Here is a 26,336-nt window from a genome sequence, read left to right as displayed (position 1 = left end):
TGACTCCTCTGTGCTTATTGGTGCTCATGAGATGAATCAAAGGGAGCCAAACTGGCTTGTTGAGAAATAGATACATTTTCTTGCCCTTCCCTCTACCACTGCTTATTGGGCTGACTTCTGGTTTTTATTTTCTACTGATTTTCAATACCTACAGAGCAAATAGTACTTCCTATTGCTCTCAGCTAAGGCAAACCTGAAGAGAATTGCCAATTGTTACAAGCACACTGAACCAATTTTATTTCTGTATTGATCTTCCACATACAGAACAACAGATTGGAGGAAGAGAATTAAAAAACTGCTTGCTCTTCACAGTTTTATTTTGTTGTTCAGCTCTTCAGAACTCTCAAATACAACAGTGTAAACTACCACCTCACTTAGGAAGAAGGCAACACAGCACCTTAATAAGGTATTTGGCTCTATACTCCAATGCTATTGCTCCATGTGCTGTGCCAAACCCACAGAAAGTAAACTGCTGTCTGAAAAATCCTCTGTGTAAATCATTGGGTGACCAGACATAGATGGTGAATTTTAGAGAATTTATATATATTAGAAATAAAAAAAATAAAATATTGAAATGATAAAAATATTTAACAATATATCATCTTACATTGAATTTTATCATTTCATTATTCCTTCTGAAATCCAGTGACTCCTTTTTTTTCCTTCATGTCAAAGATATCTGCACCGTTTCACGCATCATGCCTGGTGTCCCTTCAGCAGTACTGAAATCCCTTCATACTAGTCTGTATGTGAAATAACTGTTATTCCTTCCAAGCAGATCAGAAGGGCCATGCATCTCACTTCCTCACTGAAGCAGTGGGAGCAGCCAAATATTTTGAAATCTTTGCTTTCTCACCCAGCCTGACTCAGGCCCAAGAAGATGGAAAAGTGAATCATATGATATCACTGTCTATGTAGAGAAACCACAGTGAATAAGCAATCACATCAGCAGTTCCTGGAATGCAATGTTTATTCAGCACACAGAAGAAACAAGACTGTCTACCAGTCTGCACCATTAAAGCAGTGTCTCCTTTAATACAGAAAGGGAGGGTTCTAAAGAACTTGGCAAATTTTGGAAATTTAGGTTAAATGCAGTTTAGAATTTCCATGGTATAATAAAAAAATCTCTTACATATGATTTATCTGCAACAATACTGAAGGGCAAATAATATAATTTTCAAAGCAGATGTATCCAGAAAATGGAAATTGGGTTATACAGACTATTAGAACTTTATTCTTCCTATTTTTCTTGCATAAAATCAGAGATTCTTTGGATATTGGAATTTTAAAATTATAACACATAGCCAAATCTAAAAGTAGAAGACAAATAAATGTGCATTCATTATGCTTTATAAGGTATACTTTAATTCTGGTGAATTCACAACTCACTGTCTTTAGAAGGCCTGATAAATTATGGCATAGAGATTCAGTAAAATCTCATAGAGAAATAACTGTTGTTAACAGCATCACTCACTAAGAAAGCAATAAATAATTACTGCAATTGTCAACAGCACACCAAAACTGTTTTCTTAATATGATTATTAATCTTACAACTTCCTTTGGAAAATGAATTTTTCTGGTTATTCTGAAAATTACACTAGCTATTATTTTGTCATGTTTGATAAAAGGGTCTGATGAACAGTGAGGTTTTAGAATTTTCTGAATTATATAATACGTTAGTCATGCTTTTGAAAGTTATAGCATGGAAACCTAACAATCTATTCACATATCTAATTACCAGCATATCTGTAATATGCTTAACAATGAAATAATCAACATACATTGGAGATTACCATGGTCATTAAACATCGGATTCTGTTTAAAAATGTTAAAATTGATATGACAAGGTTTTCTTCATTAGCTTTTTTCATTTTATCACTTCTGTAGGAAAAAATGCAAAGCAAATATACTGTCTTGAACCACTTGGTTGAAGTGGACTTTTTTAAAATCAATCACTGGAATCAATGAAATTCAGAATATGAGTATGAGGGGTATTACTGAAGTGTTTGGCTTATCCTAGGAAAAAATGGACATAATAAAAACATTGCTCCAACCCAATAATATCAACATTCATTATTATTTTCAAGTCTGGTCCTCTACATTAGAGAGGGAGAATGGTGGGAGAACAACATAGTAGTTGGGCAGGAATGCACCTTAAACACAAGAAAGATCAAAAAAACCTTTCCATTCTACCTCTACTCTATACAGGCACTCTCACTGGGACAGTCAGTACATAAAATATAAAGTTGTATGTAAAATGTAAAAATGACCACTGACATGACAGAATTTTTTTCAGAACGATGAAATTGTTTTGCTCTGCATCATAAAACTTTTTTTTTGTATTTCTTGCAGATTAATGGAAAGTTAAATATTCAAGTCTTTGTGGTGAATGATGGATTATTCTGCATAGCTGTGAGGGAGTTATGCCTATCAGCATCTTTTAGGATGAGTTAATTTATCCTACAATGCCAAACACAATCCAAAATAAAATAAGGTCAAGGTTAGTGCATTTTTTCTTTGCTGCTTGATTTTGCTTTATTATGCTAAGTTGAACTCACTAATAAATACAAATACCCTTTAGCAACATTGGTAATTCAAATGAAATATGTTACATTCTTAAAACAGATAATATGGTTAAAAATAAAAGCTATCCTTTTTCCTATAGGAAATACACTCATCTCTAGCATCTCTTATTCTATCCATTAAAAAGTTTAAATTCTGGTAGATACCTTCAGGAATAGAGATTAAATTATGCTTATTTTTTTCAGGATATTGAAGTGTAAACAGGAATTCAAAATGTAAATTCTAAGTTCATGATTGGAGCATCTGTTTGATGCATCTATGCTAAAGTCAGCATTTGCCCCAAACAGAATTTTATTTAACAGAATGCCTGATTTAGCAAAAAATTTAAATACATAAGATTTCCAACAAAATTTAATTTTTCAAATTCTGTGTTCAACAGATTGGAGGGTGTGCCCTGCTAGCAGGACTTTCCAAATAATACTTTCCAGTATTATTTTCTCTGATATTAGAGACATTTACAAAATATATTTATTTTATCATTAAGATTTAACAACAACAAAATCTTGAGTTTTATTTATGTTTGAAGCTGCAGTAATTGTAACAGAAAAAAGGGTTTATCAATGGGATAAAAGATTGTGAGAAACAAATAAAGAGTATTTTGCAAAACAATTTTTCTACTTTTTCAGCTTGTTTATAATTTAACACTGACCACTCAGGGAAGCAACCTAGATACAAGCTGTCAGTTTTCAGTTGAGTGTCAAAAATTGCTAGTGAGCAATAAATGTCTGAGTACTGCATTAATTTTTAAATTTTGCCATAAATCCATGTACTTATACAAACTCCTCTAGATTAATACCTTACTTGAAAGTAGGTGAGGTTAGATGGAATAAATATGACTCATCAGCATTTTTCTTAAATAATGTAAGTAATCAACAGCCTCATATTTTTTCAAAGCTTTATCTTTGAAATATGGTAAATATACATTGCTTTTCTGTTGCTTCTATGGTTGCAGGTAGTCATAGCACTCCAGCTGTGACTCAGAGCTCAGTTCAGTATGGAGCTCTGGATGCCTGATGCTACTCTGTATTATTGAGCTGCTAATACAGTTCACACTCTAACATTTATATAGATATGAATAACTTTGAAAAAGACTGAAGAAGACTCACACCTAGCAAGAGAACCTCAAACCTTCTTTAATGCATTGGTTTTGGTCAGTAGTTTTAGCTTTTGGAATGCACATCCATGTAGGAGCTCAAACAGCATTTAATGCAACTCTGTAATTTGTCCATAAGAAAACACAGCAGCTATCACTTATTTTGTGACATAGCCTTTTCATCTGGGATAAATGTAAAATGACACAATATGAATTGGAAGATGAAAATATTATGACATCATATACTGCGAACTGGCCTGTGGTGAGCCACTTTGCAATAAACCTTCCAAAGCCAGTTAATGATTTTTTTGTGTACCTCCTTACAGACAGAGTATGAGACATAAAGACAGGCCCTTGACTTATTGTAAACATGAATTAGCAGCAACCATAGCATTGATGTGTTATTAACCTAACCCTCATATTGAATGCAAAACACAGCACTATACCAGGTACTGAGAAGAAAACTCTGCCCCTGGTGAAACCAGGACAGCCGGCTTGAGCAGGAATGTTGGAAGGACCTCCAGAGGGCCTTTCCAGCTAAAGAATCACTTGACTCTGTCCTTCTGTGTTCTTGGGTCATTCCTCTAAGGGCAGTTAATGCAAGAAAATCTAGCATAAACTCAGAGCATGAAGGGTACAGGAATTCAAACATCTGTTCTTCAAGTCAGTAGCTAATGAGCTTGAACAGCCATAGCAGTTGGTTTGTTGGCTTTGACAGATCACTGATGAAATATTGCATACTGCTGATGAATGAAGGAAGAAAAAAAAGTTTCAGAGAGTGGCTTATGTTTCTAAACACACTGAATGTTCTGTTCATACACAAAAGCTGAAATTGAAATGAACACAAAAGGTAACCTTTTCTATATTCTTTGTGACAATCCATTTTCTTATTTGAGTTATTCCAGACAACATGCCACATGGCGTTATTTCACCAGCTGATTCCAATGTTCCAAATTTTTGTTTTAAATTTTAATTACATATACAAGAATTTGTATTCATTAACTTGATTTAATGTATCTCTTATGGGACTATTTTTAAAATGAAATAGATGTAGTGATTACTTGTGTAAAACTGTAACAGCTCGATTAATGAAACTGGGATTAAGGTTTTCAGAGAACAAACATTACACTGGTGTACAGGGCAAAAGCATTTCTACTTTATAGTGGCAAATATGATGATTTTATGAATTTTTCAATTGCTATAGAAAATGCAGCAAACATAAATTCATTCAGTTGTATATACGTCCTTCTGGAAGTAATAAAAATTTTTCTTCAAAATTGATTAAATATAATTAATATCCTACAGCATTTCCAGTTCTATGCAACACAACATGGGTACAATTCATCTACATGCTGACTTAAAATTCAAAATTAAGATAGAGAGTATGTAAAATATTTCTTTTTAAAACCACATCTAAATGTTTTTTCCTTAACAATTTTATAAATTCATAAAATAAAATTAAAATTCTTAAATCTATTTCAAACTGCTTTCACTGTTAATCTTCAAATAATTTTGAAAAGATGAGATGTGGTAAGATGACAGCGATATTGCATGTAGTTGTCATTTACCAAATCACCTTTCCATTTCTCATTCATAACATAATTAATCATGTTGGAAATCAGTATGGTATGTATGAAATCTAGGCTACACTATGTACTTGCTGAGATATAAAACCTGCTGCTCAGATGTTTCCAAATCATCAAAAAATATCCTATATTTCTAGGTAACTGGTAATATTGGAAGCAATAGCAAGACATCAGATAATTGAGTTTGGGGTTTGTTTTTTTTTTTTTTTGTTTTATTGATTTAATGTAATTTTAAGTAATACTTTCACACTATGCAGGATACCCAACACCTGTAAATAACAATAAAAATATGCACTAATATGAAAACCCATATATCTCTGAAATAATGAAATGAAATAGGTAAACACCATGACTGAAAATGAGAAAACATATCATATAGATTGTGATTTACATATTTTTTTAGAAACACATTTTCAGAATGCACATGCATGAAAAAGCTTTAGAGAATAGTTCAAGCAACGATTTTTTATTCTGTGGAAAGGGTGGAAGTAGAAGTGGAAAAATCATGGACACTGATAACATAATAATGTAACACCTTGCCAAAGTTTCCATGTGGAGGTACAAAAACATGCTGAGGACTTTCGCAGTTCAGAATGTGCCATCTGCTTTTGAAGCTGGAAGACCAAATAATAAACTTCAGCAGCTTCTGTACCACTGCATGGTCTAGGTGATAGTTGGCCAAATTAACTGGGTAAACAAGTTTAACAAATAAACCCTTTTAAGGACAGCTAAAGGTGCCCTTCTCAGCCATGAGTAAATGCTCACATCCATACTACTGATTAAAGTGTGACAGAAGGCTGGAAAAAACTGCTTTCAATATGTTCACTTGGAAGGTACATGAAATGTAAATGTACATAATAACATGATATAGCTCTGTGGGGATGGGCACTATGTTCATTAAATTCCAGAGTAAAATTCTGCAAGTTCTGCAGGTACATAAGACTGAAGAGTGATGTTGTCACATACAGGGAAGATTTTAATTAATGCTGCCTTGGAATCTCCTAAATGGAAAAGGACCCGCTGTGTCACATCACTGTGCAGAACAGACAAAAATATCATTTAGAGACAAGAATCTAAGATGTCTAAAAAATATCAGTACTCATATTCTAAAAGTGACAATCCACCTTACCATCTAGATAAATCAAAATCCTGATGACCTGGGTATTTCAATCTCTTTGTTAAATTTACCTTTTTTCAACCACTGAATTGAAGAAACATCATTTGCCCCCATGACAGTAATATCACTTTAACCACAAAGTAGAGCAAATTTTAAATCAGGCAAATGCATTTCAGAACCTACTCATGGAATGAAATGTGTTTGGATTAATGTTCTTTGAATAACTTTAAAGAACAAATCTATAAACCAATCCAAACTACATTTCAAGTATGTGCTCAAAGCTTTAACTGAAAAAACCAATACATTTTCAATCATGATATCATAAAAAATTACACTCAAATGAATGCACATTTTCAAACCAGTAATCAAATCATCCTAAAATAAACAGAAATAGAAACACATGAAACTGCATTGAAACAGGTTTCTATTTTCTTTAGGCAAGGCAAAAAAAGTAAGCAATCAGAGCTTTATTGACTTTCTTCTATAAAGCTGCCATTTCACAAGTATCATAAAGACAATGACTGAACATTTAAAACTCATTTAATCTTCATCAGGTTTGAGAAAATGGCCATTTCTAAGGAAACTAATCATACAGTTAAAAGAAAGCAATAGCTCTAAACTATGGGAATGTATTCGTTTCTTGCACATGTGGATTAAAAAAATAAGTTTGAAAAGGAGAAAGTCTCTTTCTATAGATCTTGGATGTGTTATTTGTAGTGTTTAACCACTGCAGTCATAGTAGCATCCAAAACCAGAATAACTGTCAAATATGATCTTCCAAACTAATTCAAAATCCAATACAGCAAATGTTTTGTTCCCCTTTTGGAGACCTTGGAAACAGTAACAAAAAGTGATCATTTATTCTACTCTTTGACTCTTTTCCTGCATTATAGGGAAAAAAACCCACAGAATTTTGCAGGTAAAGCATACAGATAGAATTATCTATCTCCAACAGCCTCTGAGAACACAAATCAACAGTTTGTCATGGATTCATATTTTATATCTTATGATGCAAGAGCTTGGGAGGCTACAACTGCCTTGTCAATTTTGCTTTTTCCTTTGACAGAGGTTAAGGATGATTGCTGAAGGATTACAATTTTATTGCTGCTTGGTGAAGGATATACTGCTCTCTCTACATTTTAGAAGGACTCACAAGAATAATCACAAGTCATTTTGAAGGCCAAGCCCATAAACTCAAATTCATGTAAATCCCTACTAGTCACAGTCTACAATCACACCTTGCAAGTTATTTAGTATTCCACTGTTTCAAAGATAGCAGTATAAAATTCTAGTAAACAAAGGAATTTGTTTACTAGAATTGAACTGATAGTATTTTGTAGTGTAACAACAAGAAGAATGAGACCATAAATACAGAGGTATTAATATTAAGGTAGAAAAAGAAGGAAATAAAATTTTCAGTGTGAACTTGAACTCTATACCTAGAATCAGTTTTTAAATTTTCGTTTAGCTGCATTTGTTGCTACAATATTATTAGGCTTTGAAATCTGTATGGCATTTTAATGGCTTAAATGTATGAAGCAAAGATAACGCTACCACAGCTGAGGCAGTGCAATTATCTGACCAATGTCTCATACAAGAGAAGCCTCTGGGATTAAAAAACAAACTTAGAATAGTTTATTTGTATTGAGCTGTATAAATCTATCGAGTATTTTTGGAGAGAAAAAAAATCTGCTAGATCAAAAGGAGGGGAAGTGATCTGCTCTTCTTTGTAAATTTTATGTGCTTTTACAATCTGTACAAAAATCCTAAAATAAATACACTGCCAGCTAATAAGATTTGAGTGTATGCTCTGTGACTTTGTTCCATTAATACTAGATGTTAATACTAAGCATAAAAGGAAAAAAACCCTGTTTTAAATGTAGAAAAAAAGTAATGTAAAGACCTGTGGATGAAAAGAAATAGAAGATAGAAATGAAACAGTTTCTTAAATGGCAGCTCCTATTAGCTTTCTGTGTATTGAAAAAAGGATTTATATTCTAACAAATGTGTTTCTAAAAGAATTGGTACAGCAGATGGGTTAAGCATACAATCTAAGAAAATAGGCTGATATGCTGAACATTCTCTTCTCCCCTTATCAATCTACTCTATATAGTGAGATCAACAAACCTCTGTCATTTCAGAATTGATCAACATTTACATAGAGAAACATATCATAGAGAAACAGCTCAGAAAAAAACCCACAAAAACAGTCAGATTTTGCTTTGATTTTTCTTTTTTCATAGTAAAAGGCAATTTTGAGAAGCCTAACATGCATATTTCATGGTAACTTTTGCAGCAGTCTCCTTCACATACCATCCTCTAACAGCAAAAATAGTCCTAGCTAAGGCTTCCTTTAATTTCATAATTTGTGCATTACATTCCCTCACAGCACCAATGTTTACAGTTCAGGTGCAGCAATTAATACTTAATAATACTTAAATGATGTAAAAAAAATGTTATCTTAATCACAGTAATATGATATTTTATATGGGTCAGAATTATTTCTAAACATTTCTGAAGTAAAGATTGAATACTTTACCATTATTTAACCTTACTAATATAAATATAACAAAAACCCCTATATTATTTCTGTTTTACTTCCTACCTAGCTTGCACATATGAAATTCCATGACTGGAAAAGAGTTAATTCATTACCAAAGCATGAAACCAATATCCATCTCAAAATGATAAATGAACCACTTTGAGAACTATCATTTGTACAAGATGAAAAATGACAGCAGTGATTAGCCACTTGTATAATCCTGATAGTACAGTGGCAAATGTAGATATGACAACTTTTAGAATTGTAGTTGTTTGAATAAGGCTTTTAAAATCTCCAAGTACACCCTGTAATGTAAGATGTTGTTAGCATGCCCATTTTTAATTTATCTTAAACAATAGATTAGTCTTATATTTAGCACTAAAATGTGATGACAAATATAATTTATTCAACGTGTTAATTAATAAGCATAAAATATGAGACCCCCCACCTGTAATTTCAAAAATTATGTTTAAACTGTTTCAGTTCTCAAACTGAAATAATCTGTATCTGTAAATGTATCTGGACTTTGAAGACTTTGAATGATTCATAAGTTCTCCAAAGGACTGAAGTAATCTGTGTGAACTAAAATGTATTTTCAATCAAGGAGAATCGAAATTGAATTATATTTTCAACTTTATGAAAAAGGTTTCCAAATTTGCTTTCCAATTTGACTTGCCCTTTTATTGTCAAAAAAAAAAAAAGAATGAAATTACGTTTTATTGCTCAATATAGATGACTAAAACTCTTTTAGTGTAACCCAGTTCTTACCTTACTGTGATAGGGACGAGCATCCCCTTGCTGACAGATTGGTTCAGGGATACAGTCAGAATGTTCTGAGAGTTTCCACAGCCTAATCGAACTGTTGGTCTTCCCTCCACAAGATACAGGTGAAGAAACTGCTCTCCAAAATTTCTTTCACCAGCTTGGAAAACAAAAATGGAGACAGTCACACTTCTGAAAGTGTAGGACCTCACAGAACTAAATCACACATCTGGAACACCATCATCAGACATGATGCCTATGTGACCTTGGGGACCCTTCTGTACATATACAGGACTCTTCTTGAGTGACTGTGAGGAAGAAAATCAGACTGTAAATGTCTGTATTTAGCTGATAATAGTTAAAAGTAAAAGAAAATAACTAAAAGACAAAATTTAATACCATTGCAGTGGCATCAATCTTACAGAGATCCTACATTAACTGAACTTCTCTCTATATCCAGCAGTATCATTAAGGCAATGAAGGTGACAATAAAAAAAGAAATTCACATTCATTCAGCTTTTCAAATAAATTATAGAAAACAAAAATTATAAGAGGACAGCTCTTATAATAGATTTAAAGATTATGAAAAATTCACCTTTCCCAATTCATGATGTATTTCAGACTCGAGGAGAAGAAAAATTATTTACAAAACATCATACTGTTACTTGAACTCTTAAAAATAAGAATGAAAAATATGCTTAAGTTCACTTCCACTAAATAGTATGTTATACATTGTAAAAATGACAGCAAAATATTTAAGTGATGAATGATACAAGGCTCTTCTAAAAAAAAAGGACTGACACCTACAGTTTCAAATGCTATTGGGTGAATTTGCCCTTTGAATTTAACTGTATTTACTTTTTATAAAATGTATGACAGTTCCTGTTTACAATTTTTATTCACCTTTAAGACAAATAGTTTAAATGCTAATCTGTTTATTTCACTGTATTCTACTATGTTTAACTGAAGTAAAAAAGACTCACTAACTGGGTCAAGAAACTGAAAATACTGCATATATTGTTTGATGTACCACTGCCTCTGAATAGGAGGCTCTGGGTGCTGGCATGGGTGTTAGACAGGGAGAAATCTCAGGCTAGCATTTGGGGGACCCTCAGCTGTGGAGTGCCTGGGTTTGGATGTGTGAGCCTCGAGTGACTCTGCCCATGAATCATGAGCAGGAGTCCCCCAGAGTGGGTCAGAAGGGCTGGGATCAGGGCTGGGTTTCATCTGCTGGGTTTCATCTGCTGGGTAGGAGCTCCCAGGCCTGGAGTTGCTGCAGAGAGCCACAGGTCAGAATATCCTTTATTATTTTTATTCAGAAAGGTAAAAAGAATGAGGGCATTATTGGGACTTTAAAAACATAATAATTTGTAAAAAAAGAAAAAAAATCAACTTTATTTTGGAGGACAAAACAAAGAGCAAAAAATGATCTTTTAGATCAGAGAGAGACAACAGTGCTTGCAACTGCCTGATCATTTCCTTTTGTACAGTTCCTAGCAGAAACATTTCACAATGTAAACTCCCTCCTTGAGAACAGCTTTCTAGGCAACATTGCATTTCTTCAGTCTGTTACAAATCCTGATGACCTACTGAAGCCTTTTATGCTTAGACATATTTTGTATTCTGAATACCTAATTAACTCCAAAGCTATTTTAATTTGACTGGATTTCATGCCTTTGGCTTTTACAATTTCCTTCTACAATAGTCTGATAATTCTCTTTCAAAATGTATTGCACTATTGCACTGCTTTTTAAACATCATATAACTGATATATGTATATATTGTACTACCTGTTTCCTAGTCTTCTCCCCTCCCTGTACATGCCATTCCTGGCATTTCCAATTTTTACCAGTAAGCAGATCTGTAAGTCACATTGATTCAGAGAGAATGAAGTGGATGTATATGTGCTTGTATATAACAGGTGTTGAAAAAGTGCAGTTACAGATGAACAGCTTGTTTTCCTTCTCCCAGTGACTCTGTCTGTCTATTCACTTTGCCCACTAGTAAAAACTTGGAAAAAAGTCCTCATTATTACCAGTAAAGTAAAAAATCTGGGACAGCTCTCTCAAAGGCAGCATTACTTCTTGAAACTTCAGTGTGTGTTGCTGCTTGAACTTCAGTCTAGGGAGCACTTTTAAGTCACACTTACAGGTGACTAACAGCATTCTTCACATTATTTGCTAGGTGGTATGAAATCCTTTGAAAGGACAGTCCTTTAAATCTTTCTACAGTGAACATGAGGAGTCAGAGAATTTTGTTCTGTCAATGTGAAAGAGCATATACTACCTAGTGCATATGATGGAAGTTACCTTCATAGGAAAAGCTTGAGTCATAAGCAAAACAGACAGGTTCTGGGAAGAGACAGAGATCAGGAAATACCTGAGTTAAAAACCTTGTTGGATATTAGGGGTAAATCATCTTGACCTCAGGTAGAGGTTGTGTGAGGGTTCCAGCAAAAGAATCTCAGCAATCATCCTTTCACAGAAAACAGTGAGCTGGAAGGTTATTTTTGTACATCAGTATGTCAATAAGCAAATGGCCATTGAGCTTAAATTATTGCCTATCTAAAAGAGAGATTTGAAGTCCCATTAAAATATGGGATTAACTTTATTAAGATAGAAAATAAATTTTGACACAGGAAGGATACTGTGAAATGCTCTACCTGAAAATGAGAGCTGAAATAAGAGACAAAGAGACTGCAACTGAAATGTCTGAATGGCCTCTAGTTTCTTAAGTGTAAGGGCAATAGGGAAGATCTGGGGAACAGAGCTTCTAAGAAAAAAGGAAATAATTTATGAGCCCAGCTTATGAAAAGGGAGCTGTTGTCCTTAAGGAATGCTATAAACATGGGCTGTGATATCTGAAATCCAATTGTCAGAAGTTATAGGCTACCATATATAGCAGAAGCTAAACAACCTACCCTTGAAGGGATTGTGAGCAGCATTATGCTGACTCTCTTAAAAGTGAAAATGATGAAGTAAAACTTTACAACTGTATCAGGTTTTTATGATTGCTAGCAATTTATTTTGCTTTGTGGCTAAATATCACAATTTGCTTTGACATGTTGATGAAATTTAATCATGCTAACAAATAAAATAATTAAAGAAGAGAATAGAAATTTTATGAATGCATTCTGTAGTCAACAAATAAATCTTCTCAAATGATGGCTAATCTTTATTGGCACAAATGTAATTGTCACATTCTAACAACAATTTAAGCATAACATAACAGCAAAAAATTCCAGGGATTTTTAGTCCATTTACTGTTAACACTCTTTAATGTATGTATTTATTGAATACATACTGAAATAATTAGGGAAAATTTCATTATTAAGAATGTAAATGAATTTTTCTTTGTATTAAGACAGATGTATGTATAGTAATTTTCTATGTATCATACATAGACTTCTACGACATATCTCTTTCCCTTTTTTTTTTAACAGAAAACCTATTTTTGGAAGCCTCTACAAGTCCTTAGTACTTGTTAATTTCAACTAATCATTGATAACATTTTTGGTAATAAAGGCATCAAATAGGATTTTTTTTAACAATGGTATGGTATGATTTACTAAAGTGGCATGCCTAGCACATGTAGTGGTTTTTATCTTCTGCCTATTGGTCAGCCTATAAGCAAGCTTATTTGCTGTATTCTCTATATTTATTTTATTTGTCTTATATATATTTGCATATATATAATTGCACTAAGTGCTAAGAGGTATTAAAATATTGCATTGATATTTCAGTGCTCTGTTCTTTTTATTTAAAGGCATGTTGACATGAAAAAGTGAAGAAGGCACAGATCTTTTTTGCTCTTCACTGGCTAATGTACTAGGCAAAGACAGATGCAAGTTTCAATCCTTTTATATTATCCTTATGATTTTGACTTAAATAGTCTTATGCATACTTTCTGATTCAAATTCATTTGTGTATTAGTAGCATCATGTCTGAGAGTTCTCCCTGTAATTAAATGTCTACTAATTATCTACCAGGAAAACAGATGTAACCTCACCACCACCTGGTAAAAACAGGTGTGTTTGTAAAACGTGTAATCTGAAGTTGGATTAATTTAAAAAAAACTAATCAAAAATGTGTAACAATTTTCTAGTAAAGTACATCTGAAAGAAGCACATCACTGTAATGATTTTTCTATTTTAAAAAGTTATTTTGACAAATAGAAAGGTTTTTGCTTTATGAATGTGTGAAGCTAATTGTAACTGCAATTATTAAACCATTGCTAACATGCATAAATTAACAGAATCTGAAAATGTTGGGAACATTAACCCTTAGAAGTGTGTGATTCTTGTACCTAGTAAGTGCAATAGCCTCAAGTTGGCTTTCTGCTGATGGTTCATTCCTTGGATGTTTGATGGTCACACAGCTTCAAAAAAGCAGAGTAAAGGCAGGAGTTTTATAACTATTAAAAGCAGAAGAGCTGACAGCAGCAGCTTCTCTTTTGTAGTAGTTAGAAGTGAAAATGAAAGACAGAGTGGGGAGAAAAAATAGGGATGAAGGAAATACAGAGAAAGCATATGAGGGAACTCACAAAGGATATTTATTTGACAGAAAAGTGTACAGAAATAATTAAAAAATTCTCAATTATCTGTATACGCACATAGAGATCATTCATAAAACACTGGAAAGATTTTTATTCATGCATTTATATAATTTTTTATTTTACATTCATGTAAAACCAAATAAGAATATTGATCCGAACCATTACAAGAAACATTTGTAATATTTGGAGAGTAATCTAATTATCAGGGAGACACAGAACAAAAAAAGAAAGAGCAAAACCAAGGAAAAGTAATTGGTGTTATAGAAGGAGGGACAGAGATCATTAAAGTGGAACTGGAAAGCAAAGATCTATCTAATGCTTAACACAGTATCAGAATTCTAAAAGAATTCTGATAATAAGACACAGAAAGTAATGGATGACTTATCAGTCATTCTACAAGAATTCTGATAAGTCATGCATTACTTTCTGTGTCTGTGTTCCACAGCCAGGCAGAGATCCAAGGTTTTCCTTATTTACTTATCTATTTATTTAGCTTAACAGAAATCTAACCTTAATAGAAACCCTACTGGTCGCTAAAAGAGCAGAATATTGCAAATCAGTTAAAATTCCATTTTAGGGCTAACACAAGGAATGACAATGCAAGTATGACATGGTACTGAGAACTTTTGAAGAAAAGGTGATTTTTCACTCTGAGAAAATATACAAAAATTATCCTGAGTTCCTAGAGCTACCCCAGCTCAATTTTAGGGTGAGAACTGAACTCGTACCATTAATCCTGATCCACACTGACTCCTTTTTGGAGGGACAAGAAGTGAGCTGTGACACTGCCCATGGAAGGCTCAGATACGGATAACAGGAAAGCAAAAAATGTCAGGGTTCTCCAGTAATGACATTCTATCATTCCAGAAAGTGGAAACGTTTATATTCTAAAGAACATGAAGTCCTCAAATACTGCTAAGACAAAATATCTGCAAACACCTGAAAAATACCATGTTAACAATTTTCCATAGACAGTATGAACTAATAGCTGAACAAGTTATATTAGGTTTAAATATCTAATTAGGTTAGATGCAAAATAAGTACATTACCTAGAAAAGAAAATGCATAGAGTCATATGAATTGGTCATCTAGTTCACCCCTTGCAATGAGCAGGGACATCTTCTACCTGAGCAGGTTGCTCAGAGTCTTCTCAAACCTGACTTGGATGATTCCAGGGATGAGGAATCGGCCACATCTCTAGGCAGTCTATTCCAGTACCTCACTCCCCTCATGGTAAAAAAATCTTTATATCTAGTCTACATTTACACTCGTTTAGTGATTTTTGGTTTAAAGACATTACCCCATGTCCTATTGCAACAGGCAACTAAGAAGTTTAGCCCCATATTTCGAATTATAAGCACCCATTTAATACTTAAAGACTGGAATGTGGTGTCTCCAGAGCCTTCTCTTCTCCAGGCTGAACAAACTCAACTCTTCTAGCTTCAAAAAACACCACTTCCTCCTGAGTTCCTCCTGAGTATAGCAGAGAGAATCTTCCTCTTTTTTTCTTTTTGGTTTGGAGTTCTTTGAGATTTTTGGTTTACAGAGATGCTTACTCAGGGCTTATGTGTAGATAGCAAGATTAACTTTGGCTGGAGCCAAATTAATCTGCAGTGATGAAGCAAACAAAATCACTAAATGTCAAATATATTCAAAATACTTCCAATAACCTTCATTGAATTCTTCTTCAAGGGCAAATAACTCCTCTTGAGATTGAAATAACTAACAAGTATAAAACATTTTGATATAAAGAACTGCCACATTACCACTTATCCATGATTCTTGGCAAATTTTGCAGTACTGTAGCTTAGGCAGGTGCAGTAACAGCCCAGATATAAAATACAAGGACTTAAAATACTATTTTGAAAAGAAGTAAACATTAATTTTCAGTTTGGGGCTAGAGTGTTTCACATCTAAAAAAAAATCCAGTACAGATAATAACAAAAGGCATAATTAAATAATGCCAAAAAGCTTATATTACTTTTAACCTTGTCTTATAAATATGTACATAGTTCAGATGAATTCACTGAACTATGTACATATACTACTACCAGATTAATATAAATGCAAAACAATTTAATCAGAATTATTTATGCTAGATCAACAACATTTCTTGTGTAGAGTAACTCTAGGAAGTTGCAGTGAACTGAAAATGCTCCTAATGATTTTGTCTTTGTGGAGTAAATCTATCAAATAATCATATCTTTCTAGCTCTTCTCGGGAAGAAATCACCTCACTTTCCATGTTTTCCATTTGCAAGAAATTGCAAGATAAAATATATAATGAAATACTCAACTGGCAGAGAAGTCTATCTTTTCTTGCTGACTAGTGAAAAGTGTACTTCTGTCTCAGAAGTTTATGCCATATATTGAGGAATGAAATATGCAGGCAAGAAGCAACTTTTTTTATGTAGTATTAACAGGCATATATCCAAGTCTGCACGTATACTCTCTGGGGATCACAAAGGAATTCTCTGAAGTGTGAAATCACAGTAAGTACTTCAAAATATGGCAAAACTGCAGAACCTAAGATAGTTCTATAAATCAAGAATTTGGAACCAAGATCACAATTATAAAAAGCGAGACTCAATCCAACTACAGAGAAGTTGTTTCTCTATAAGTTGTTCAAAACTTCTTCAACATTTGTATTTCAAAGCTGTAAAACTTACAACTAAAGTCATATGCTTACTGTGTTCTTTCTTGTCAGGAAGCAGCATTTTCTCTTGTAAGTTATGTTTTCCTCAATGAGTCATAAATTAAAGAACTTTCCAGAGGAACACAAGGAACAATGGTTCAAATTTTATAATGCAGCATGCATTAGAATACCAAAAGGCTTCTACTGCATTTTAATGACTCATTTTGCTGTTGAAGAGGAAATGCCAGCTGATGTACACTAAAGTTAATAAGGACCTGAAGGAGCTAAAACTGATACTTAGCTTCAAGTATCTTTGGTACTCACTGTAAAGAATTGTGCCATTTAGAGCAGTTGTTTTCACTGTCAAGTACAGAGTCGTCAGATTGCTTGTTTCCTGCCCAGATGCAGTCCTGGTATCAGATACAGATGTCAGAGAAGGTAGCTCCAAATAAGAATTTCCAGTGAAGGATGGAAAAAACAGTGCTATGTCTGAAATGAACAACAAAAAGCTAATTTTATTAATTTATTACAAAATAAAGTAATAAAATTCAAGCACTTTAGAGAGATCCATTTTTTTATACCTGTGAATAGCATCATCAACTATATTATTTGCTGAGCATGCATATAAATTTCTTTAATTTCAAACGTTCAAATCAAATACACAGAAAATGAAAAAGTTCTAGCATCTGCCCATTACCAGAAGTGATAAGACCATTATAGGAGGGACTAATGCTAGAAGATGCAAGTTAAAAAGACTGTCATAAATTTTCTTCTTTACAGATGTGTCAGTACACAACTTTTGTCCTTTGACATCTGTGTGAAGTACTTTTAATTTTTATTTCTAGATGGGAAACCCAGTTTTTCTTCATTTTCAGAATACTTACATTTGTGGGGTTTGAAATTATAAAGAGAATGCCATTGGGCAGAATATGCATTTTTCCACTACACTAGTCAGGAAATGAATAATTTTTAAGAGAAAATTTTTAAGTGTGAAGGCTTAACATTTACAATGTTTATTGCATTCATTACTTTAGTCATTATGGCTTTTGGGATTTTTTTTACTCTTTAGACATGATAATAGTATCATGAATGCAAGAAAAAATAAGCTAAAACTAATTGAGGTTAGGCAGAATGTCTTCCCAATGCCTTAAGAAACCTATTTAAGCAAAATACCTTGAAGATTTCCCAGACTGATCACCAGTGATATGAATAAGGGATAAGCATAAAAAAAATATTTTGAGTTCAGATCATATTTTTGCAAAGAAATTTTTAGTTTAATGAACTAAAACTATACAATGGATCTGTGAATGATGATTACACATGGGCATGACTAACACTTAAAAAAAATTGTATTCACTTTATTAATTTTTTGTTTGTTTGTGAATCTGACCACTGTTTATCCTCTGCTGTTTTTATTTGACATAAGAAAAAAGGACAAAAGGCCAAACTAAATAAGCATATGCAGAAGGACAGTCATTAAAAAACACCACACCCTGACAGCAAAAGAAAAACAGCAATGACTAGTCGTGTTTCTAAATCATAGGTCTGAAAAAGGATTGTTGGAGAAAGTGGAAAAAGATATGAGATGAAAAAAGCTCAGTGGCATTGCAAATCAGAAGCAGATCTACATGATTATGAGGGTTTTTTGCCTAATTAAATTCATACTTTCAAGAGAAACAGTACTAGGAGGTCAGCAGTGTAGTGCAGGGCCACAAACAGGATTAAGGGCTGGGTTCTCTTTCACATGAGGAAAGGCTGAGAGAGCCAGGACTCCTAAGGCTGCAGAAGAAACAGCTCAGGTGGATCTTAACACCTGTCTGTAAATACATGGGGATGACAAAAAGGGAGGCAAACTTCTCTCAGCAGTGCACTTGATAGCAACGGGAACAAATCAAAACCCAAGAAATTACACCTGAACACATGGAAGCTCTGTTTCACTGTGAGGGTGGTCAAACATTGGCCTAGGTTACCCAGAGGGGTTTGTCAGGTCTCAGTTCCTGGAGGTTTTCAAAACCAGACTGGGCAGGGTTGTGAGAAACCTGTTCTAGGTGATCCTGCTCTGCTTGAGCAGGGGTTTGGACTTAATGGTCTCAAGATGATGGTCCCTTCCAACCTCAAAAAATTGGTGATTCTGTTATCCTTCACAGGGAGGCTCTGTGCACTCAACTTTTATTATTCTTGAAGTGCAGTGCCTTTAGAAATCTCAGTGTAGTTCAGTACTCACGATGTAGTGGTACACTGAGCAACAAAGCTGTTAAAATGTCTTTTATTAGGTAGTTAAAAAAATCCCAACTAGTCAATTTGGAGAGTAACTGTCCACAATTTATATTCTAAGTTAAAATTGGTCTGTGAACTTTCTTTCAGCTAGGTGAAGGGAAGGGGGAGAAGAATGAGGAGGGGAAGAGATCATGGTATATCTGGGCAATCTTGAAAGGAAGGACAACCTCATTACTCCTTTAGGAAGGATAGCTCCCTTCAAAGGAGGCATCTCCCCTAAAGATTTAAAACTTTCCAGGGAGTCCAGCACTTGCATCCAAAGAAGTCTTTGCATTGATGTATAGGAAAAATCACTGAGAAAAGATTATATTTCAACAGTCCTGTCTACATCTGCAATGCTGTGCCCAGAGCAGCCTAGGCTTCCATCACCAGTGCTGTGAAGTCCTCTCAGAAATCAGCAGAAGAGACACAGCAAATACAGCAACTGCATCAGAAACAAATGCATTCCTGGCAAAAAAAAAAGCCATCCAGAAATGCCAAGATGCAGAGCACATCCTCTTCCCTACGGTGCACAGGCTATTAGCCCGCTGATCCTTAACAGTCATTTTCTGCCCTAAAGCTGTACAACAGCTGCAATCTGTTGCAAGTCTACAACATCAGTAAAGAGGTCATTGAGAGCACAGGGATTAGTCTTCTGCTTGGATGAAGGGTCTAAGTGGGAGAAAACAGATTGAGTCTGTGTATTAAGAACCTAAAACCTATGTTTGTGATACAGTACACAGAGAGAACACTATGAGCAAAGCTGTCAGTTGGGACAAAATTTTTCCACTTCCCTCATTCCAGTAAACTCTTAATTAGCAGAAATTAAAGTCCCATGAAGCACTGACCATGGCTGCACACATCAGATCCAAAGAAGGGCATCTGCTGAACTACAATAAGCTAATTCTCTACCACATCATGACAGTATTTTAGTACTGCTTCCTAGAAATATTTACAGTTCTTCATATTTGAAGATGATTGCTGGCAAAAAATAATTTAGTACTTAATATATTTCACAGGACAGGCTAACAAGAAGAACCCAATTCCACCCTGGGTCCACTATCTGAGAATGTCACCTCTGTCTCTGATCACAAGGACTCTCTTCCACTGAAGCAATGGTCTCCAAGTGAGTACATGCAACCTAAGGGGTTCTCAAAACAATTAACTAGGATGCAGGAAGAAATAGAAACTTTCTCATATTTTTAGGATAAAAAAGATTACAAATAAATCCAGAGAAAAAGTTTGTAAGAGACTCCACAGAGTTGGGTCTGAATTACCTGACAAGCACATATTACTAAGAAATCTACTTTAACAATTTAATGGAAGACTCAAATTTTCTACTGAAATAAATAGATTAGCTGGGATATTATTTATGAAAATTTTGACAATAACACAGTACAATAAGAAAAAGTTGAGAAACACCAGTAATTTTCTATTATGTCCCTACCTGATTTTGTCTTAGTCAGAAAATAAAGTGGAGCAAGGGGAAGGATATAGGTTTCTACTGCTACTAAAATGGAATCAATCTGTTTCCACTCCTACCTCTAATTTTCCCTTTGCATTCTACAGTTTTTATTACAAGACTGGCTTAGCTTGAATTTGATTAAATTCTGTTGAATTATTTTTAAAATATATTTTTCAGTCCTGAAGACATTAAGAGTCATCAACTGCACCAACCATCCCTAAATAAATTCAAATGAGAACCAAGAAAGACTTTTAACATCACAAAATCCAAGAAAGAGAAGAAATGCATTCATCTTCTGGTAGGAAAATCAGACCCAGCATCTGACTAAGCTTGTTTACAATCTACAAAGTAGAAAACTTCATTGAATGTCCCTGGTCCTCTTTAATAATTGAAGTAAATAGGTAACCCTAGGATGTGATTATCCTCACCCAATCATGACTTAAACTGGCCTATTTCTCAATTTGCTATAAAAGGACTTGAGAGTCAATAGTTTAGGTGCAAACATGTATGCAGCAATATCTGAAGGCAGATGAATAATTCTCATTCTTGTTGCTTATGCATCAGAGATAGACACCCTGCAGAAGGATTTTCTTTAGGCAAAACCAAATTAGTACAGTAGTTTTGAGTTGAAATGTTAAAGATGTGAACTGAACAGGATACCAGAATATTTAGTCAGGGGATTAAAGTCTGAATTTGCTTTTTATATCTTTCAATTACAATGGTAAACATCCTCTGAAATCTATGGACAGATTCTGTGCTTGTTCTTCTTTTCCATCAGTCAGAGAATGTGATAGAAGCACAGGTGATAAAAACTTTTACAAGCAGTGCAGCAAACCTTTTCCATATTATCAAGAATGGAGGTGTTCCCAGCAGGCAGAAAGTCAGTTAAGAATCAATATCAAGGGTCTGATGAATGCATGATCTGTTCTATCCATGTCATGCTCACAGAATATCCCAGGCAACCAAATTTAACCACCTTAGAGTAATGCATTCTTTTATCTTATGTTCATGGTGTGAAGAAAATCAAAGTGAATTAAATATGATTCAGAAAATTCCTAGGGATTATGTCTGGTACACATGAAATCTGACTTGGGTGTTTCATAGAGCATCACACGCACGTACACCAGTACAGAAATACAGTAACCATTTCCTATGAAATAATTGATTAGCTGAGTTCAGCTCTTTCAAGACAATAAAATATGAAACAAAATAAATCTTACCCATGCTGCTTTCATTCATTTGTCTCAATGCACAAAAGCCTCCTGCCTGCTGTAACTGAACTTGAACATAACAAAGCACAAAATCCTTACAAAATAAAATGCACAAGTGTTCCTCTATCAGGCCAGCCTGGTGCCTTTTTGATAATGCTCTCCACTGCCAACTGGGAGGTCTGAAATCAGATCACTGACTTAATCTCTTACTTTGCAGACTGCTAGGGCCTTTGAATGGGAGAAAGACAGTACATTTAATTGTGAAGACTCAAGAGGAAAGCACTAAGGGCAATGGGTCATATAAGCAATCCTTAGAGCAGGACATCAATTCATTTTCATTGAAAGAAACTGCCATACAAGTAGAACAGTAATAGAAGAAAAGACTTAAAAAAATTAGGAAAATAAAGCAGAAGATATTCAGCAAGCATGCATTTGCAAAGGTACAATGAAACACAGAACAGAAATAGGGATGATCAAAGGGATGGCATTGCTTCCAGATGGAGAAACAGAACAGGCCTATTCAACATGCAGAGGAAAATGTGAGTAAGAAATGACAGCTCCATGTCTTGGAACACAGCAGGTAAGGGAATTCAATTACTCAATTATTGTTACTATCAGGTCACAGGCTCGCAAAACAAAAGGAAATTCTTACTAACTTTTTGCAGAATGTTTGGGGTAATTTATTGCCAAAAGATATTATGTAGGTCAAAAGTATATAAAAATATTGAAAAATTGAGAGCAATACAAGAACAAGGGAAACTAATCCACCAGCCTAGCAAATACAATGGAACCACAGGTCAGGAAACCTTAGTCTCGTTGATTGGTGGAAGCTGAAGTAATGCACTTGGGGAAAAATCTCTGTTGTCCTGTTTTATATATCCATTTTAAAGAGTGACTGTTTTTTCTCTGAGACAGGATATTGAGCTAGATGCCCTCCTGACTTGATCTGGCTTGTGATTTTTGTGTGACTTGTTCTGCTCTGTGTATCACTACTAAGACTGCATGACAGAAACTAAGAGAGATGCAGACCATTTAACATAAAGGAAATTAATGATTCCCTAGATATCTGAAGCATACAGCAATTGTCATCACCTAGTGCCTAGAGTTACCCATCTCCTTTGATGGCTGTATTTCAATAAGCAGATCAACTCAATGAAAATATGTTATTAGATTTATTGCAAGAAAAAAAAATGTTGATAATTTTAGCATTCCTTAAGTACAAAGAATTTGAAGAGTTGGCTGCATGTCTGAAAAAACAAGATCATAGTAAATCAATATGATGTTAACATGCTTTGTAAAAAAGCACAAAACAAAGACATAAACAAAGAAACAAAACAAAGAAATAAATATTTTCATATTCCTATTTTATAGCTCACAATATTCCTCTTCCAATCTCACATTTTAGGAAGGAGGAATATTTTTTTTCCCTATACCCTCAGTCCAATTGATTTTAATATACAAAAACCTCAGTTGTTTTACATCAGCAAAGTTATAACTGCATTCATTTACAGAAGAAGAGAATTTAGTCAACTACTGTGTCTGTGTGAAAGGATGAAAATTACCTGTCTCAGAATAAGAAGAATTTTATTCAGTTAATGGGCAAGAAACATTATAAATGTCCAGGTGAGATGTGCTGTGTAATTATTAAGTTCTGTAAATTTTTCTGGATGTTGCACAGACATGCAAAGTCCAGATGTGTCAGCAAGTACAACAGACTGACATGAAAAATAAAAAAAAAAATATTAATTCATATTCAACTCAAGATCTTGTGAAAATAGAAATGACACCTCGGCATAAAGATAAAAAGTAGTGAAGGTGTTTTGTGTTGAAAAAAATCCCAAACAATCTAGTTATTGTTAGCCCAAATCCACAAACAGAATTAGCCTCTTACTGCCTGTTTTTTCATAGTTTTGAAAACAACACAGTGATTTGTCTTTTTCTGTTTGATTAGTTTCATCTCCAAAATTTATTACTTTTCTCCTAAGTGCATTGGATTTTGAAGCGGAAAGAATGTTCTTAATTGATACTTGTACCTAATCAGATGTGTTTTACCACCTGCATTCAAAATGATGCATAAGTGCTTCTCTTTTCCTGAATTTGACATGGAGGAAATTGGGAAGCTATTATCTAATATTTTTTCAAGCTGAATATATTTGACAGGAAATATGATCTTCCTGTAAAAACACCAGAGTTTTATCTATTTTTAAAAAGCACCCCATCTAGGAGGGAAATGAATGCCCTTTATATCTTAATTTAAATACTTCTATCTTTCCCAATTATGGGAAAAAAAATCTAAGACAGACTCTTAATATGAAACCATAATTTAAACTGGAGCTGTCATATTGCACTGCTATATTTGGTGCTGAAATGCTGGTTGCTTTGAAGGTCGCTGTGACACATATTATGGCAAAATTTAATGAAGCAAGACTTGTAAAAATCTTTTGAAGCTCCCTCAATAATATATTTGTTCTGTAAAATATCACAGAAGATCTACTTGAACATGAGCTTTCACAGTTTTGATTTACATCTAATGAACTGGTAAAAGAAGAAAATGAAATAAAGTATTGGTTTTCAGTGGGAAAGAGGCAGCTGTCATAATATTTTTGAAAACTCATACTTTTCATAACAAGTTGATGTACTAGAGATCATCATTGTAATGAGCACTTTTTGGTTCCACAAATGAGTGGGTCAAATGGCTTAATTTTCTATTGGTTTGCAGTGAGTCTCAGCTAAATGTGTACATATTTTATTTGTATATTATAATTCTTATGCTTATCAAAATTCCAAGGCCTTTTTCATTTTATTTTATGGAGTATCAATGTGTTTTCAGCCACTTTAATTTTATCTCTGCCATCTAAGTTTAATTTTATTCTCTGCAATGGTGCTTGAACACATAAACAAACATTCCTATCCCAAAGGATCTTAGAAATACTTGAAGAGTAATTGGCTATAAAGGTTTAATTTGGAAAAATATTCAGATTTTTTTCAGTGTGTGTCATACTTAGTCAGTTGAAGAGGAATCTTCCATCTGGATAACATTGCAGACTAATTTGTCATATGGTTGCCACTAGATATTAGATGATCAATATTAAAAGTGAAATGCAAGCTGCAGTTTCAAGAACACTAAATTTAATGTGCTCATGTAAATAGCATAGTTTCTGTATTGCTACATTGTGTATGCAACAGGTTTTTATTACTTTCCTGGGAGATTTTAATAGGACTTTCCTATTATTATTTAGCTATAGAGGTACATAGTTTAAAGAATTGTGTAAATCTAATCACACTTTTAATCTGAGCTTGTTTTCACAGATTCAGGGCGCAAAAAAAATGGGAATGTGAAAGCAATTTTTCCTCCATCTCTTAATTATATTAACATCTTGCTATGGCTTCCTTTGGGAATCATGTAGCTAACTCAAGGGCTTGGTGGGAAAAAACCAACAAAAACAGGCATAAAAGGATACTTAAGGGTTAAATTCATTAAAAAATTAAATTAGTATCAGAGTATGGATTAGAAAACCATGTATTTTCCTCTGTTTGCCCTTTCCTTTGAGGATTCAAAAACCGGTAGTTTTCAAAATCCCCAGTTTTGCTAATGTAATTTTTTTTTTATTTTTAGCCTAAAATGCAAAGTATAAAAAATGGAGAATTATCTATATAGACAGCTTGCCTATTCCTTTCCTTTATTTCCTAACATTTATCACTGTTACATTAGTTAGGAATTATAAAGCTAGAAGTAACACTTACATATAATGATCACTTTAAACATTTACACTGCAACAGATGCACTGTTGGTCTTAGAAAAGTATTTTCCAATTGATTTTTAATATATTTACTGTGTTAATATTTAAGAACAATGAAACAATAATAACAAATTGGAATTGTAGTAACTTTGATTGTTTTCTTGGCATTTGCAAGACAGCAATTGGGGAAGCATGTTCATTTACACATATTTATGTTTGCTTAATCCCAACAGCACTAATTTCAACATATTTTAGTTGGGCTCAGCATTGTGGGCACACAAACCAGTTCAGTCACATGAAATTCCTAAAGAATATTACAATCAAGTAAGCAAACTTATCTGGATTAAAACAATCAGGTGGACAATTGAAAAGGTATTAAGTTCCATAATTCCTAAGTTTTTAGCAGCCTTATTCAGCCAAGTTGTAATACTCTGACATCTTAGGTTTTATCTTGGATATAGTCTTTAACTGTAGAATCCTCATTCTCCCGCTTCCAAAACATAACTGGTAGAAGTTCCCGATGAGATGGATGTTCAGAATTAAAGCTTTCAGTTCATCTGCTTGCTTTTCTTCCATTGATTTGATGTGAGAGCATTAGCAAACCTTTACTGTGAGTGTAGGTGAAACAAGGAGAGAACCTCTTCAATATATCTGTACATTGCCTTGTTTGTGCCAACTCTGGCATGGATTTTTAGACCGGGCTTTGAGCAACCTGTTCTACTTAAAAACATAACTGCTTTTTTTATGGGGAGTTCAACCAGATGGCTTATACATGACTCTTCAACCCAAACCA

The 26,336-nt window shown here is 33.9% G+C and overlaps 1 protein-coding gene across 1 annotated transcript in view; it reads right to left on the bottom strand.

The window, feature by feature from the left end:
* Positions 1-26,336, bottom strand: part of EYS (eyes shut homolog) — a 791,734-nt gene that overhangs the window by 129,528 nt on the left and 635,870 nt on the right. Inside the window, exons 38-39 of the mRNA XM_071445583.1 lie at positions 17,196-17,360; positions 9,690-9,843 (exon numbers count right to left, since the gene is read on the bottom strand). Of these exons, the coding sequence (XP_071301684.1) occupies positions 9,690-9,843; positions 17,196-17,360 (319 nt within the window). The remainder of the gene's footprint in view (positions 1-9,689; positions 9,844-17,195; positions 17,361-26,336) is intronic.

Source organism: Agelaius tricolor, unplaced genomic scaffold (assembly GCF_023055355.1).
Source record: "Agelaius tricolor isolate 1412-34295 unplaced genomic scaffold, bAgeTri1.0.p SCAF_1, whole genome shotgun sequence".
In the NCBI taxonomy this organism is placed as follows: domain Eukaryota; kingdom Metazoa; phylum Chordata; class Aves; order Passeriformes; family Icteridae; genus Agelaius; species Agelaius tricolor.
The sequence above is the reverse complement of the archived record's forward strand: the minus strand, read 5'-3'. Positions and strand labels throughout refer to the sequence as shown.